This window comes from Moschus berezovskii, chromosome 1 (genome assembly GCF_049115385.1).
Source record: "Moschus berezovskii isolate FMDL1 chromosome 1, NW_MosBer_1.0, whole genome shotgun sequence".
In the NCBI taxonomy this organism is placed as follows: domain Eukaryota; kingdom Metazoa; phylum Chordata; class Mammalia; order Artiodactyla; family Moschidae; genus Moschus; species Moschus berezovskii.
This window is the reverse complement of record NC_142460.1, coordinates 121211856-121229738: the sequence shown is the minus strand read 5'-3', so window position 1 is coordinate 121229738 and position 17883 is coordinate 121211856. Positions and strand designations below refer to the sequence as shown.

General features: G+C 38.3%; 1 protein-coding gene across 1 annotated transcript in view; it reads left to right on the top strand.

The window, feature by feature from the left end:
* Positions 1–17883, top strand: part of LOC129551748 (uncharacterized) — a 691626-nt gene that overhangs the window by 579624 nt on the left and 94119 nt on the right. Inside the window, exons 10-15 of the mRNA XM_088833084.1 lie at positions 2838–2960; positions 5025–5147; positions 5521–5706; positions 7548–7679; positions 11833–11961; positions 13615–13743. Of these exons, the coding sequence (XP_088689210.1) occupies positions 2838–2960; positions 5025–5147; positions 5521–5706; positions 7548–7679; positions 11833–11961; positions 13615–13743 (822 nt within the window). The remainder of the gene's footprint in view (positions 1–2837; positions 2961–5024; positions 5148–5520; positions 5707–7547; positions 7680–11832; positions 11962–13614; positions 13744–17883) is intronic.

The window sequence follows — 17883 nt, the reverse complement described above, 5'->3', positions numbered from 1 at the left end:
TAGGATCAACTTCTTCTTACATGGGAACATACAAATAAATGTGAAGATAAGTCATCTAGTCTGCAAATGGTCAGTCTTGCCCAAATGCAAGCATTTATTAGGGATAAAACCTAATGATGTGTTAACACAGTTTGAAAGACAGCTATACAAAATACAGGTGTCTCACCAGCAATAAGTTCACTAAATTTAACAGTTTGTAGTTATCAGAAAAACACTTATTCTACTCTTTGGTGCTTTATTCAGTGACTATGTGTGGGAGACAGATACAGAAGATCAGGTTCTTTCAAGGTTTACTTTTGATGCCTTTCTGAAGTCATAGTTGAAATGTTTAATTGTTTTACTTGCTATAATTGATTCTGTATTTTTGATTAGGGCTAAATTTAAAAATTCAAATTTTTACATTTACAGGTGAATTTCTCTGCAGTGTTGTAATATTTGATATATTGGCCAATGTAGGAAAAATATGATCATCAGAGAGGCAGAGGAATTAAAAATAAGATCTTACCAAAAAAAGATCTGATAAGGAATCAAGAAATTTAGGAAAACAGGTGATATAAGGCTAGAAGGGACAGGGCATTTTAAGAAAGGATGCATGGGATTTCGAATGAGTTCTATACATCAGAACAAGAAATAGCCCCAGAGGAATGATAATAGAAGAAGAATCCAAAATGGATCATAAAATGATAGATTGAAGAACTCATTTTTCCAATTAATATGATGTGATTGTGCTTCTTACTGGATAGAATAAGGAATCATGAGATGTATGTATTTAGAGGCTCTGGTGGTATATGAGAAGACTTTTTAAAAAATCTTGAAATAAGAAACCCCCCCAAAAAAACACCTTAAAACGTAATATTTTAAAGCCAGTGTTCATTGCAGCAACTGTTTTCAATAGCTAGGACCTGGAAGCAACCTAGATGTCCATCAACAGATGAATGTATAAGGAAGTTGTGATACATATAACACAATGGAATATTACTCAGCTATAAAAAGGGACTGTATTTGAATCAGTTCTAATGAGGTGGATGAACCTAGAGCCTATTACACAGAGTGAAGTAAATTAGAAAGAGAAAGACAAATATTGTATATTAATGCATATATATGGAATCTAGAAAGATGGTATGATGTTCCTACATGCAGCACAGCAAAGAGACACAGAGATAAAGAACAGACTTTTGAACACAGTGGGTGAAGGAGAGGGTGGGAATATTTGCGAGAATAGCATTGAAACATATACATTAGTACATTACCATATGTAAAATAGATAGCCAGTGGGAATTCCATTTATGAATTCCCAGTTTATGAAACAGGGAACGCAAAGACCATGATCTTTGAACAGCTAGAGGGATAGGGTTGGGAGGTAGGTGAGAGAGGGGTTCAAGAAGGAGGGGACATATGTATACCTAATGCGAATTCAGATTGATGTATGGCAAAAACCATCAAATATTGTAATTATCCTCTAATTAAAATAAATAAATAAATAAGATTTAAGCAATGTTTTAGATAAAAAACTGAAGTTTTAAGTTTTTTGCCTTCTATATTCATGCTATGTAATCCAAAAGACAAAGGAAGTTTTAATGTAAGAAAGGGAAAAAAATATCATCTAGAACTTTGTGAGTAGCACTGCTTGTGACATTTTGCAGGAGAAAGAATGTTTTGTGTCCAAATGACCTTCATTTAGATATTTTATGGTGACCCCTAACCACGGTTAATTGATTGAATTTTCTTTCCTTTCTCTTGTCTGCCTTTTCTTACATTGGTACTGTTTCCAAGGTTAATTGAGACACTGATCTTTTATATATGTGGCTGTTCATGTAGTTATGGAGCAAAAGGATTTTTGTAAACTCAGCACTGACAGGCCACCCAACTTAACAGCTCAACAAAGCGGGTAGAATTGAAGGCCTATAGCCAAAAATCCTGACCACACAATTTCCAGATGTCTAGCAGTGGGCGATGAGTCTGTTCTACCCCTTAGCCAAATATATTACAAATGATTATCTCAAAACTTAGGATAAATAGATTATCCTTTGCTGAAAGGTTTCAGTTTGATTTATTCTGATTAATTTTTATTTTCCCTGGGACACATAAAGAAAGATACATGGCAGATTGTAGAATTCTAAAGTGACAGTGCCGAAGGAGACTTAAAGAACATAATTTAGAAAACTGTCTATCTGATAGGACATTCCAGGGTAATAGTGTCACCAATTATAGTAAAAACTCATCCCCATCAATGTAGCATCGAAAAGTTCAAGCAAATGCCCTGAAATATTCTGTAATTTAACACATAATGTTTAAAATGCTTGTCTGTGCTCTCTCTGAATTTCCTTTAACCACTTGCCTTCCCAGTCCTGTGAATTCTTTTCCTTGGGAGCATTCTTTCATCTGAAGCTCTTAGAACACACACATAGGGGCCTGAGTGCCTCCTTTTTGTAGCTATTAAATGTTCACTCAATGGAATATTTTAGCTCTGCTTCTCAAGCTGTTTTTATTTTTTTTAATTGTTGTTCTTCAGGTTCTCTGTTTATTCTGCCAGATTGCTGTTTAAACTGAAAAATAGCAGAGAGCTCTTTCCCTGTGCTTATAAATGCATTTGGAGATTATTTACATGTTTTTCAAATAAATACTAGGCATAGGAGAAACATGTCAGAAACATTAACCCAAATGCAAGCCTCATTCTTTTTGTATTATCATTTATTCAGTGTCTGTACTCTGTAGCCTGAGAAATAGAAAATAATTAGTAAAATGGTTTTAATTTAGAACTGGGGCTTATCAGCATCTCTATAGGTGGGTTAAATTCCTATCTCTTAAATAACAAAAATGTCCTTTCGCCCCTTTAGACCTTGATGAGTGTGACAGTGGAGAAGCCTGCTGTACCCAGTTCTGCATCAACTATTCAGGAGGCTATGAATGCAGTTGTCAGGAAGGCTTTCAGATCAGTTCTGATGGTTGTGGATGTGATGGTAAATTCCTGAGCTCTAACATGAAATACCTGATGTGATGGGGCAATCAATGGAGGAGGAATATCTGAGGCAGAGGGTTAGGGTGAGAAAGAGAAGGCTTTCACCTTAAAGAAACTTGGATCTCTCTGTGGTCCAGCCACATAATATTGTATGAACTTGGGTACCACTAAGTGCTCTGAGCCTCAAATCCTCATCAGTAAAGTGAAGACAATTATGGGATTACTGGATAAGTTAAGAAACGTAATCAATGTAAAGGGCCTGCTACTGTGATTGATATCAAGAAATCACTCAACTAAAAGTACCTATTATTATTATTATAATATTCATTGGTTCATAATCCCTTTTACCTAACTTAATACACATAGGCAAGTGAGAGATTCCAGCAAGTCATAGCATAATGCTACAGGAGTCGCTTATGGTAATCTTGACTGGAAACTGAGTTGATTATTGAAAGTCATTTTAATTAGACAGCAGCAGCAAAAGGATTGCCAGTTCTTGAGCCATAGTATCAGATTCCTTTATATAGCTGAGGTTAATCTAGCTAATGCAAGTTTCAAGATGAGTCATTCTGTAACTTTCTATTTTGTTGCTTACCTTTTAGAGGATTTCTAGCTGACCATTATAGTTTTATAATATCATGAAAGTAAAAGTGAAGTGAAAGTGTTAGTCACTCAGTCGTATCTGACTCTTTGCAACCCCATGTATATAGCCCACCAGGCTCCTCTGTCCATGGAATTCCCCAGGCAGGAATACTGGAGTAGGTTGCCACTCCCTTCTCCAGGGAATCTTCATGACCCTGGCATTGAACCCAAGAATCCAGCATTGCAGGCAAATTTTTTACTGTCTGAGCCACCAGGGAGGGCCCTATCATAGAGGAGTTTGAACTTTTCACATTTTTGTGAAGGGCTCATATAAGTCATTGCTAAAAATTACTTTACCAAGTTTGCCCTAAATATATAATCTTTAAATTTTTGTTTGTGGTCATTATTACCATTATTTTGAACCATATTTTTCTTGAAATCAAAAATGAGAATATTGTTATCTATTTCAATAACAGTCAAATTACATAAGAAGCCTTTAATGCCTCAGAGAGAATAGTGTTTCTTGGATTAAAGAAGCAAATTCTTAAATTCTGTTGAGATGCTAGGTGTGTTTTTTCACGTAGATGCCAAACTCTGCAGCCTTGCAATGTCGATAACAACAAAGAACCTACAACGATGGTATCTATATATTCTAAATACAGTAGAACATATTACTACTTGCACCTCCCATCCAATTAACAGGGCCAAAAAAAAATTGAATTTCATGTACCATCTGCTGTTAAACAGAGTTAGCCAAGAGATGATTGTATGGCGAGAATATACATACTTGGATACACACATCCAAATGGAAAAGGTATCCATAATCTGAGGCCAGCCTAGAAACTCAGTTTCATAAATGACCTTTTAGAATCATGAACACATTGACCAAAGCCTGGGCTCGGATGTGAATTTAACACCAGTAAGTTGTATGAGATCAAAACCTAGGATTCTTCCATCTGTAAAATTCTCCACAAATCATGTACAAAAATATGCATTGAATAAATGCTTTGCCATAGATGTTGAATAATTCAAGAGCGAATGAACATTCTGCTAAATGATACACAGCCTGAGACTATTTAAGTTTTAAATTCTTCATCAAAATCTTATGAACGAGATCTCAGAAAGACATTGTCTATGCATATAGATAAATGATGGTAAACTTGGAAATGAATGAAAGGAAAATAATTGGCAGGATATTCTTGAGGAAGAATTTGGGGTCGGGGAGATCCCCTGGAGTAGGAAATGGCAACCCACTCCAGTATTCTTGCCTGGGAAATCCCACGGACAGAGGAGCCTGGAGGGCTACAGTCCATGGGGTCGCAAAGAGTCAGACACGTCTGAGCACACGGCGCACACAGACACACACACTTTCTGTATAGCAGTACATTGTTATTGGTTAATAAAGGTGACAAATATGCCCATGAGTTAATAATGTCTATTTTATCTCAACACCAAAGAGCAGACATTGTTTGAATTTTCCTAGATGTGGATGAGTGTCTGGATGTCAGTATCATCTGTGACCAACTGTGTATCAATTCTGTTGGAACCTACGAGTGTTCTTGTGCAGAAGGCTACAGAATTGGAAGTGATGGGAAAACTTGCATCTGTAAGTATCTGTGAAGAATTCTATCAAATCTCTTCTAAATGACTTCAGCCCTTGTCTTGTTCTTCAGGAGCACGGAGACCATATATTCTTTAATGTAACCTATCCTCCCCTTTCTCTCTTCACAGACTAAGATCTTTTCTTTACCCCTTTTGTACTCCCTGTGGAGTACAGTTTCCACTCTGAGCTTGCTGTGTCTCACCTTCATTTACAATAGACTGTTTGAAATGGTCTTCTCAAAGACTTTTTCCTTTCAGCTGCCCCCTGCCTTGGCTATCGAGTTCAAACTCTTCTCATTTCTCTCATCAACCCTTGCTCAGTTTTTCCTTCTTTTAACCAGCGTGTGGAATCCAGGCATTTCTCTGTGTGGTCTTAGCTTTAGATGATGAACTAGAGGAAGAAGAAGAATTAGACATTGTGAGGTTTCCGGGTCTTCTATTCAAGAGCCCACCTCCGCTGCTTCATTATGTGGCCACCTCTCTGCCTCTGTACCATGAAGATGAAGATGATGAGGAAGAGGGACAAGATGTTCCAGGAGAACTGACTGATTTGCACAATGTTGGTGGGTAAATGAATGTGTTTCATTATAATCACCTCTTCCCTCTATTTTTAGATAATTCACAGAATTTCTTTTATAGACAATTTTGTTATCAACATTTAATGCCAAATAAAAGTGTTTTAACATGATATTGACAAGAGACATGGGACCAAAATTACTTCTTCACAGCTCCCTATCAAATTCATCATCTATTATCTTTCTTCCCTTTGCCAATAAAGGGTTGCTTTGTATGTATACTTGGACAATGGGGTGCAGGGTGATGGAAATTTGATACAGCGAAATGGAGTTGAAAAATATATTTGAATTAGCATCATGGAGACAAGGATTGGGGCCTTTTAGTTCTAACAGTTTAAACTCAACTAGAAGTCATTTTTGTATAGTTAAAATTTACTTTAAATAGCCTGAAAATCTAGATCCTTTTAAAATTTTAAAATGCAGAGAACCAATGGTTCAATATGCTCAAATGGACCAAGAAAAAAATATCTTTACAAATGTGCACAGTTTTTCTTATATATCCACTCAACAGAACTCAAGCATCAAATCACTTCTGATCAAAATAAATTAGCATAACTTCTTTCAAAAGTAACAGTTTGCAGCCAGTCTGCTGCTGCTTTTTCTTTTCTTTGTAAGACAGAGCTGCTCTTTTTGTTCTTCCTGTATTCCTCGTATTTTAAGAGCATCAAAGCTTAATGATTGCCTTAGAATGTTATTAGTAAAATGAAGATTTGTTTATATGTGATAGTCAAAGATAACATCAGTAATTGCATCTACATAAAGATAGAAATGCTTTAATGTTTCTTAATCAAGCTTCTGATACTTTGGCTACTCAAAGTCACAACTGAAATTGAAGGCTACCAGGGCAGTTAGGACTTGAAGGGCCAAGGTCCAGAGAGAAGAGACATTCAGACAAGTAAGATGGACATTCTGTACTACATTTCTCCTTGAGCCATTTGCTAATGGATGGGCAGTGCAGACAGAGAAGCCAGGAAATCTATAGATAGTTGCTAAGAGGGTAAGGAGCTTAGCACAGTTACCAGCAGTTTTGTGGTGCTAGGAGGTAGACTGAAATTCAGAATCTGCCAAGGTGGAGAACCCTCGCTAAACATGACAGGCTTTCAACTGGGACATCTGAAAGACCCCATCGTTAAATGGGAAAAACTTAAAAAATAATGAACCCACAATATGGCTGAATTTCGTAAACATTATATTGAATGAAAGAAGCTTGATACCAAAGAGTACATACTTTACGATTCTATTCATATAAAGTTCATATAAATATTCCATGGCAGTATAAATCAGAATGGTGCCTAATTTGTAAGGTTAATGATTAAGAGTCATCAAATCACCTTTGATATTTTGTGATGCTGGTAATAGCCTTTATCTTCATCTGGAAGGCTTTTACATGAGGCTGTTGACAATGTAGGGAAAAAGTCTGAAGGATACATTTGAGTTTTGTGCATTTCTTTACTTGTATATTAAATCTCAGTAAAAAGGCTTAGTTGGAAAAAAAAAATTGTATAAAAAGCCTAGAAGGAAACACACACACACATACACACACGCACTAAAGTGCTGGGAACATTATTTCTGTGTTCAGAAATCAATGGTAATTTCTTTTCTTTTTTTTTTTTTTACTTTCTTAAAGATTCTAAATATTTTTTAGGGATTACATTCCAAGCTCTGTTTTAAAAGGTATCGCTTTGCTTTAGAAGGTATCTTCTTCTGGAGTCTTTAGAAAGTGTGCTCGAAGAACATGTTTATTTGTTGGCGGAAACAGAGGTTTAATCTTCATTTTCAGTGATGTAGATAGTACATGTAGGGTTCACTGAAATGATATCTCATTCCAGTTTGTTTAGGTCACACCTTCGGACACGAATGCAGTTTGAGCTGTGAGGACTGCATGAATGGAGGCCGATGCCAGGAAGGAAAGAGTGGGTGTTCCTGTCCCGATGGCTGGGGAGGCATTCTTTGTAATGAAAGTAAGTAATTGGAGCATTGGTGGAGGGTGATGAATTCTCCTTCTACTCCTGGTGAACTACTGATGATGAGTTCTTTCCATGTGTTCTCCCCAAAATGTTTTACAAGATTAACGGTTGATGTGAATGGGAAACCAATTTATTTCTTGTGCACACAGAATGTCTATGAAGCACTGAGGTTTCAAACTGAACATGTGATTAAAACGGGAAATTTTGTGTTCCCTGGGAAACTTGACGTGCTGTCTCTTGTTTATCTGTTGAACATGAAAGTTAATAAAGGATCCTAATATTCCTCGGCCTATAAAAATCCCTCCATTTAAATAAATCATTAGGCCCTGGCAAGCTACTCCCTGTGAAGAAAAAAAATAAAATTATTTGTGTTATGAAGTATAATTAATGGAACTGCTTGAATGTTGCTTCTTTTTGTTTGTGTTTTCTTATCTTTTTCTTTAAAACTTACATACGTACAGGCAATGACAATTTAAAGATTGCTATATAAGCCTCTCATGAGAAAATGTCAATGATTTGTACAATAATACCTCCAATAAATGTTTTCCTTTATATTTTAAATGGAGGTATATTTGCAGGTACTAAAACTGCCAAGTAATAAAACTCAAATACATTGACTACCTTTATTTCCTTTTTCTCTTTTTGAATTTCTCTTATAAATTTTTTAATAAAAGAGTTTTCTTTGTGAATGGCTTGGAAGATTGTATGAGCAGATTTTTCTTTTGAAGCCCCTGAATATGGGAAGAAAGAGCACCAATATTGTTTCTATTATGAAATATAAGAGACGCAAAACCTGGATTGTAACATAGTGAAGTGGTTTCCCCAGAATTACTAGTTAGACTGCTGAGGACTTTCCACAAGCATCACTCTGATCTTGTTTCCCTGCTGCCCAAACAGCTTCAGAAGTGTCCCATTTCCTGATACATAAAGCTTACGCTTCTAATCTAGTCACTGACAACCATCTATTATCAGGCCCTCATAAATCCTTCTCTCTTTTTATCCACAGCTCTGATCAGCTTATTATTTCCAGCAAACTAAACTACTCACTGCTTAATGCTTTGTACTTTTCAGCTTTGTGCCTTTTGCTAAACTGCCATCTTTGTCTATTGCCATTTATGGCATGAAGCCTTATTTGATGGCCCTAGTCTAACAGCCATTTATGTTTCCAGTGGATTTAAAGCTTCTCTCTCTCCTCTTTGTCTATCTGTCTCTATCAGATTCAAGTTAGCTATGCTCCTGATCTATTTCCCTTACTAGCCTGGGAGCTTATTTACGTGTTTCCAAATTGGAGGCTCCAGTGCATGAATGAATGAAGCTTTGTATTGAGACATCCAGCTATGTTGATCGGCCACTTGTTATAATCTACTTTGGGCTTCCCAGGTGGCTCAGTGGTGAAGAATCTGCCTGCCACTGCAGGAGACACGGATTCGATCCCTGAGTTGGGAAGATCCCCTGAAGAAAGGAATGGCAACCCACTCCAATATTCTTGCCTGAGAAATCCCGTGGATAGAGACTGGCAGGCTACATACAGTTTATAAGATTGAAAAGAGTCGGACACCATTGAGCGACTAAACACACACGCACAAATCAATCTTGTTGCATGACTATTAGAAGTAAATGTTTATACCCTTTATTGTAAATTTTGTTGGCAAATATGTGTCTTCCACACCCTTGATCCATAACATGTTAGCATGAGAAATAAAAGTAGAAATCTATTGCAAATCCATGAGAATAAAACATGTCTGATACAAAATTACTATACAAATGTTGAAAATGAACTTCCTGATAAAATGAAAATAACACAACCCCTTCTTTGGTTTTGGAAAACTTAAGATTCTTTAAGTGTTCACATGGTCCTGTAAAGGGCAGTCTGGCCCTGAAAGCAGAAATTTATATCTTCTTTGCATTTCCTCTCTCTTTCATTTTTTTTCTATAAAAATTAAAACAGAGCAATCTAAATTAGAAAGAAAAAAAAAGTATGATCACTAAATCTTTAACAAAAAGGGAGAGTGAGGATATTTTCTTAAAAACCCCTATAAAATGTAAAAATGGAAATGACCAATCATTCATCACTAATATTTCTAAGAGTACCAGCTCTTCTTATGCAGCAAGAGACATAAAAAATTTCTTCAGGGATCTGGAAAGTTAGTTTTCCCATTGGTTAGATCTTCTAACCCAGTATCTTTATTGGTCTATAATGAAAACATCTACTTGGATGTTTTAGGAATTTCAGCAAGTAGTTACAAAGGAAACAACTAAAAAATTGCTACATATTCATTTTAACAGCACACTTTAGGACTCCATTTCTTTCAAAGAGATTTCATATTGACTATCTTGTTATTGTGACGGTTCTAGTCAGTAGAAAGAGAAGACTGAAGTATTTTCATATGACAAATGAATGGACTATGTATTATATGGAAGGGAAGATTCATGACTTTTTCTAAATCATCCAGCTATGGTTTGGGACATGTTTGGTTTCAAATTTTCTTCTCTAGATAAATGATGTTAATGAAGTATTTAGCAAATCCATGATCCCCTGGATTAGGAAAGGGCAACCCACTCCAGTATTCTTGTCTGAAAAATTCCATGGAGAGAGGAGCCTAGCCCTGGGGTTGCAAAGCGTCAGACATAATTGAGCACTCACATGCATGCACATACTCTGTGATACCATATTCTTTTTGTGGTAGAGTAGCAGGGCAAGCCACTCCAGTACTCTTACCTAGAAAATCCCATGGATGGAGGAGCCTGGTAGGCTGTAGTCCATGGGGTCGCTATGGGTCGGACATGACTGAGCGACTTCACTTTCACTTTTCACTTTCACACATTGGAGAAGGAAATGGCAACCCACTCCAGTGTTCTTGCCTGGAGAATCCCAGGGATGGGGGAGCCTGGAGGGCTGCCATCTATTTGGTCACACAGAGTCGGACACGACTGAAGTGACTTAGCAGCAGCAGCAGGTGATAGTGTTGGTGTGCTGATGTAGATGCCTTGCTGTAACCCAGATACTGTGCAAGCTACTTAAATTTCCTTAGCTTCATTTTCCAGGTGTGTGTGTGTATATATATATATAAAATGTGTAGTTTATAGCTGCTATAAAAATTCAGAGTTACTACATGTAAATTAGTAGTGCAGGTCTCAACCATGTTTGTTGCCAGTTTACTTATTACTCCTTTTTTCCCCTTTGCTGTTCCTTTCCTTGTCATAGTAACCACAGGCTTGAAAGCAAAGAAAAAAGTGAGTTAGAAATCAAGTTTCCATATTAGCATCTGGAATGGTGTGGGGGGGTAGATAGAGGAGGTAATAAAAATGTAGTTTTATAGTATTTATCCAATGATGATAAAATGTCAACTTAAATGGCTACTGAAATGATCTCAATAGCTATATTTACTCAAACTTAAAATCATAGACATTTTCCACACTGTATTTATTTTTAATGGAATACTAAGCACTTCCCCCCGAAACAGCAAACCAAAGAAAACAATTGTTTGTCTTTGTCAGTGCAGAATACCTTGGAATCCTCAAGATAGTCTTAGTTACATTCATTTCTGGTTAAAAACACATGGCTCTTTTTTCTTACATTTTCTTCCTATTTTTCAAAATGGAAGATGCAGTTTGTTTCTCATTGGGGTTAGTGACATCTCCGTTCAGTTCTGTCGCTCAGTCGTGTCTGACTCTATGCGACCCCGTGGACTGTAGCCTACCAGGCTTCTCCATCCATGGGATTCTCCAGGCAAGAATACTGGAGTGGGTTACCATTTCCTTCTCCAGGGGATCTTCCCGACCCAGGGATCGAACCTGGGTCTCCCGCATTGGAGGCAGATGCTTTAACCTCTGAGCCACCAGGGAAGCCTAGTGACATCTATACTATACATTATGTAGTTCCAAAAATGTGAGGGTAAGAGTTTAAGGAGCACGGTAAATTTTGCATGTAAACCTTGTTAGCAGTTCTTTAGTCAGCATCATTTTAACTACCTGTACCAGTAATTCCCCCAGGAATGATGAACAGGTCAGAGACTTCCTGGATCTGCAAGTTACAGAGATTTTAATTACTGAGAATCAATTCTAATAGACAATCTTTTCTCTCTCTCTATTTGTGTCACAATGAGTGTATTACACTGCATATTCACCTTCACTGTTTTCTTCATAGCTCGTTCCCCAGAGATCAGTGTGAGACAGTACGATGACACCTGTGATTGTCAGAATGGAGGCACCTGTGACCCTCTGACTGGGCGATGCAAGTGCCCCCCAGGGGTTCATGGGAAAACCTGTGGAGACGGTAGGAATGTCTGGTCCTGTGAGACAACTCTTTAAGTTCTTGAGGTTTCTAATAAGAAACTGAATAAAAGCTAAGTCTGTATTTTTCAAGGTGGGCTTTTCTGAAGACATAAAGGGCTATACACACACACACACACACACACACAAGCACACAATTGCTTTGACTGATAAATGCGTAACAGAACAAAATAAGTGGTACTTAAATCTCCAGCTGTGATCCATGCAGTGCGAATCCTGATACAGGTAAAACCTTTCTCATCCACTGAGCAAATGTTGAGTTTGTGTGTGCAGGTTTGCACGCAGGGGCTTGGGTGAACTGATTTGCTCTGCATACTAAAAGAAAGAAGAAAATAAAGCTCTTTGGATAAATCAGGGAGGATGTGAGTTAAAAACCAGAAAAGGAAAGGAGAGGAGAGAGAGAGAGGAGAGAAATGATGCACCAAAAACTTACGAAATACCCATCCAATGAGTGCTGTGTGTGGATTTTTCATAGGAATCAATCAGGAGACCACATTTTATACATGGGCTGATAAAACACAAAAAAAGAAACTGCTTGTGCAGTCCCAGGAGCTGAAGGCAGAGAGTCATGAAGATGTAAGTCTTCAGGGACCGACAGAAATCATGGAGAGTTTATTAGATTCTCTCAGATTGTAGAACTGGGGAGATAGAAAAACCAAGTTTAGTTTGCTCTCTGAGAGGTGCAGGAAGGCTAATGCTGACACCCTAGTTATTTATCCCCCAATTTTTATTCATTTATTCAAAATATATGTGTTAAGTGTTGCAAGACACTGTGCCAGGCTTTATTATATGTTAAGAAAACAAAAATGAAACAGAACCTGGTCCTTCCTCATGGAACTCACAGTCTTGTTCAAAGCAGACATAGGTTACACATGTTGGTAGGTGTTTCAAGTTAAATCTTAATGTGTGCTTGGAGGTTGAACCATGAGGGCCATGAAGACTGTGTGAGCCAGGGAAAGACTTGTAGAGAAGTGACCCTTAAGCAGAAGCGTGCAAAATGAGGAAACATGAAGCGAGGCAAGAGAGGAGGAAGAGCACTGCAGACTCAGCGGGCCACATGTGACCCGACTCTGAAGTGAGAAAGAATGAGGTGATTTAGGGGTGCCTGAGAGGGATCTGCGACGAGTTGACTCACTGGAAAAGAGTCTGATGCTGGGAGGGATTGGGGGCAGGAGGAGAAGGGGACGACAGAGAATGAGATGGCTGGATGGCATCACCGACTCGATGGACATGAGTTTGAGTGAACTCCGGGAGTTGGTGATGGACAGGGAGGCCTGGTGTGCTGTGATTCATGGGGTTGCAAAGAGTTGGACACTACTGAGCGACTGAACTGAACTGAGAGGGATCTGCCGATAGAGCCAAAGTCAGGGAGATACTAGTGCAACATAAGGTCAGCCAGCGGAGGGACTCATTTCTTTTTACATTTGGAGTTTTTAACCTGACAGCAGTGGCAAGTCATTGCAGAATTTGGGGCAAATGATATAAAATCATAGGGGTAGTTTTTAAAAGATCTCTCTAATTTCTTGATTAATCAGATTAGAAACACCTTTTGCAGTCTCCTTATCTTTCATAACAATAGTTCTAATGAGGTTGCATGTGGGCAAATATTCACTTTGTTTGTCTTTCTACCCTCCAGGATGCCCAAAAGGATTCTTTGGAAAGAATTGCAAAAGGAAATGTAACTGTGCCAACAATGGCCATTGCCACAGGGTATATGGAGCCTGTATGTGTGAGCCAGGGCGCTATGGGAGGTTTTGTCATTTGCGTAAGTCTAAGGCACTAAATTTTCTCTGTGCGTGAAGCCAGAAAGCTCAGAAAATTACTGAAAATATTTAGTGTCAACTTAAAGAAACATCCAACATCAGAGTTGTGAGCTTAAGTTTTAATCAAGGTCTTGCTGAAGACTAGAGCCCAGGAGACAGCCACTCAGTTAGTTCTGAGGAAACTGCTCCAAGGAGGTAAGGGAGAAGCCAATTTATTTATATATATTTGTATCCTTCCTTGAGCTTGCCAGGTGTCTCAGTGGGTAAAGAATCTACTTGCAATGCAGGAGATGCAGGAGACACGAGTTCCATCCCGAGTTGAGAAGATTCCCTGGAGGAGGGCATGGCAATCCACTCCAGTATTCTTGCCTGGAGAATCCCATGGACAGAGGAACCTGGTGGACTACAGTCCACTGGGTCACAATCAGACATGACAAACGTTGAGTGCTCATGCGCACACTTCCTGCCCATACTCATCTCATCTAATTTTAGGGTTGACTTAATTGGCACCACACCTAGTGTGTGATATTATACATTATTATTTATTTATGTAAAGTAAAATGCCTTATATATTATTAAAGAGGAAGTACAATAATATGAAATGCCCTGTAAATTTTTAGTGTCATCACCAAGTTATATAAATCCATCTCTGTAAATATTTTAAGGTAATTTAAAAAAAAATAAGACTCTACTAAAAAATGTATGTTATTGCTCAGTTGCTAAGTCATGTTTGACTGTACATATATATATATATATATATATATATATATATATATATATATATAAGCATGTTGATAAAATAATCTGGCTCTTTGAAATTCTTCCTGAGATATGCATCTAACCATCTAAGGGTGCGTTTATCCAAAGCACAGAGTGCTTCATCCTGTTTTTCATCCTGAATTTCTCAGAGTTTACTGTACATAAGCAACTTCAATGGGTTAGGACTTAACCCTTGTGGAACAAAATGGTGAGCAGCACATCTCTGTTCTTTGTTTACATTAGACAAAGGAAGAAAGTAAAAAGCATAGCGTATTTTATACACTCATATTATATACATATCACAATTTTTGTTTTAGTCTTTATTTAGCCTCCTTACATTATAGAATCTATATTTTGATGAGTGAAAAAAAATATTCTGAAGTCTTTTTCCTAGTTAGTGTTTGCCTTAATTATTGACAGGGAGATGTTAATAGTTCTTTTAAGTGGATATTCCACACTTTATGGAAATTAAACATCAAAAGTCCAATACACTGAGTTCTAGTGCAAAAAAAAAAAAAATTCCCTAAAATGTCTAAATCATGCTATTCATTTTGCATTTGCGACCAGCAACCACATACTGTCAAAGATGCAAGAAAACACAATCAGCAATAAGTGTTTCAGCTCATCAGTAACTTCTAAGCTCTCTCTCACTAGGACAGCTCTGGGTGTCCACCTTAACATCCCACCTGGAAACTGTGCAAGTCCCTGTGAACCTCAAACAGTCTGTACCTCACTCCCTCACCTATTCCATAGTCCCACCTTTGAAAATCCTTCCTGAGTGAACCTCAGTAATACCATGACCTATTTAAAATATCAGAGACCTTTAAGAGTCTTACACTGTATTTTTAGTTGAATGTCCATGGACCTTATCTATTTTAGAAAAGGTATGCCCCTTAAAAACAGAATAAGTAGTGAATTCTCCAATAAGAGAGCCAGTGGAGGCTTCATAGAAAAACAAGCCTGGGTCTGAAGCTCCAATATTTTGGCCACCCAGTGGGAAGAGCTGACTCATTGGAAAAGGCCCTGATGCTGGGAAAGACTGAGGGCAGGAGGAGAAGAGGGCAGCAGAGGATGAGATGGTTAAATTGCATCACTGACTCAATGGATATAAATTTGAGCCAACTCCGGGAGCTAGTGGAGGACAGAGGAGCCTGGTATGCTACCGTCCATGAGGTCACAAAGAGTCGGACATGATAGCAGTGAACAGCATGAGAAAAGGTATGGACGAGGAACAGAGAACAGGAGAGAAGACATGGGTAAATGAGAATAATGCAGGTGCTGACGCTGTATCCCAAAGCATTGGATAACCTCCTAGAACAAACCTAGAAACAAAGATAGCATCATTGCTGTTATTGTTCCAAGGTAAGAGGATACACCATATTTTAAAGTCATAATTCTTGAATTTTTCATAAGCTAATATCAGATATTTTGGTGCAAAACATTCAAATCATAATTCATCTGCTCAAAAATTTAAAAAGCAGATGGTGGTGGTGGCAATGGTAGATAGCATTTGGAATGTGATCCTCTTTAGAAAACACATACACACTCTAGGTCTTCAGGACTCTTATTGCTCAGACTTGAGGCTTCATTTATTAGTGCCATTTGCCTGGCCCTACGAGGCTTGAATTTGCAACCCTATATTAGTTTTCTAGTCCTGTCACAGTGAAGTACCACATATTGAGTGGTTTAAACAACAGAAATTAATTGCCTCATAGTTCTGGAGGCTGGAAGTCTGGGATCAAGATGCTGGCAGGCCACATTCCTCTGCAGGCACCAGGGGAGGAACAGCACCAGGCCTCTCTTCCCTAGCTTTCTGTACTTTCTTGGCTTGTGACAGCAGAACTCCAGTATTCTCAAGGCATTTTCCCTTTTTGAGTGCCTCTTGTCCAAATTTCTCCTATTTACAAGGACAGTAGTCATATCAGACTGTAAGTCCAGCCCACAGGAGTATGACATCATCTTAACGAATTATGTCAGCAGCAGCACAATTTCAAATACGACCTCACCTTAACTAATTATATCAACAAAGACATAATTTCCAAATGAGGTCACATTCAGAGGTACTAGAGGGAAGTAGCTAAACATGTGCATTTTTGGAGGACATGTCTCAATGCATGGCAAAGCCTGAGAAAATGCTAGATTACCAACAAAAGATTTCTTCTTCCACATTTTCCTTGTTTTCCTTCGCCAGTGCTATGTTCTTAATATACTCAATTGTCATAGTTAAGTATTCCATGGTATGAGTTGTCCACTGAACCCCTGTTCTACAAGCTGAACCAGAAAGAGTAGGGCCTGGAAACCAATCTGGAAAAATGAGCGCTGGAAAGTGAGCAAGAAGCCCACATCAAGGAAGACAATAGCTCTGAAAGATGCTGGGGCTTGGTGGGTCTAGGAAAAAACTCAACACTTAGAAGATGCAGGAAGGATGAGGAGGTATCATTCAAATAGAATACTATGAAGAGTGAAAAGGGGCCCTGTTGATAATTCTGTTCTGCTTTAAGGGGTAACTCTGTCTGTCCCTGGTAACTGAGACAAAGACCGCCCTCCATGGTGGATTGTAACCACGACTTCAGATTACCTCTGCTAAAAATAGCACACATTAGAAGATGCTCATAATTTCCATCCATCAGAAAGTCAAGTGGTTTATTTTGTTCTCACCAAGCAGTTTTCCACAGCAAAGCCTATACAGGTATATAATACAATTTGAGCCTGGAGGGCACTTGAAAGATCTTTTGAGTCCCTTAGACTCTTGTAATGTGGGAGAAAAAATTTGTCAGTTATATTTTGGAAAGGAAATTGAAGTACTATAACTACTCAAAAAGATAACTAAGATAACGGTATGTTTTCCTGAATGCAAAGGTGGGACTTTCTAAAATTAGAATTCCTGTGCTGACTAGCATCCCTAAAACTCAATAGCATGGGGAAAATGATGAAGGAAAGGCAAGCACCATTTGCCAAAGATGGGGCCAAGAAAATGGTGCTGTCAGGATGAAGGTTTTGGGTCATCTACATGATGTAGCATTATTGCAGATTACCATATAATGAAAGGGAATGAAAACAATGGCGAGCCTTCCCGTCAATGCTTGTCTATCATTGCCAAACTGTGACAGGATGGATATGGGGCCTGGCAGGCGTCAGCAGCCTTTGGAGAATATAAACTGCAGGCACCAGTGGAGCACATTGAGAAGCAATTTCTCTCCCAGAAGCACCAAAGCCTTCTAAGTAGTTCAGGCTTCACTGTTCACATCCAGTTGCCAAAAAGCAAATGAATTGCTCGATTTGAAAGACAGTTGTTTCCCTATTTTTTTGGCAGCCAGGATGATCCCCTTGTTTTTCCCATAATCAGGCCCCACAGAACTACATGCCTGTGCACTCACAATGTA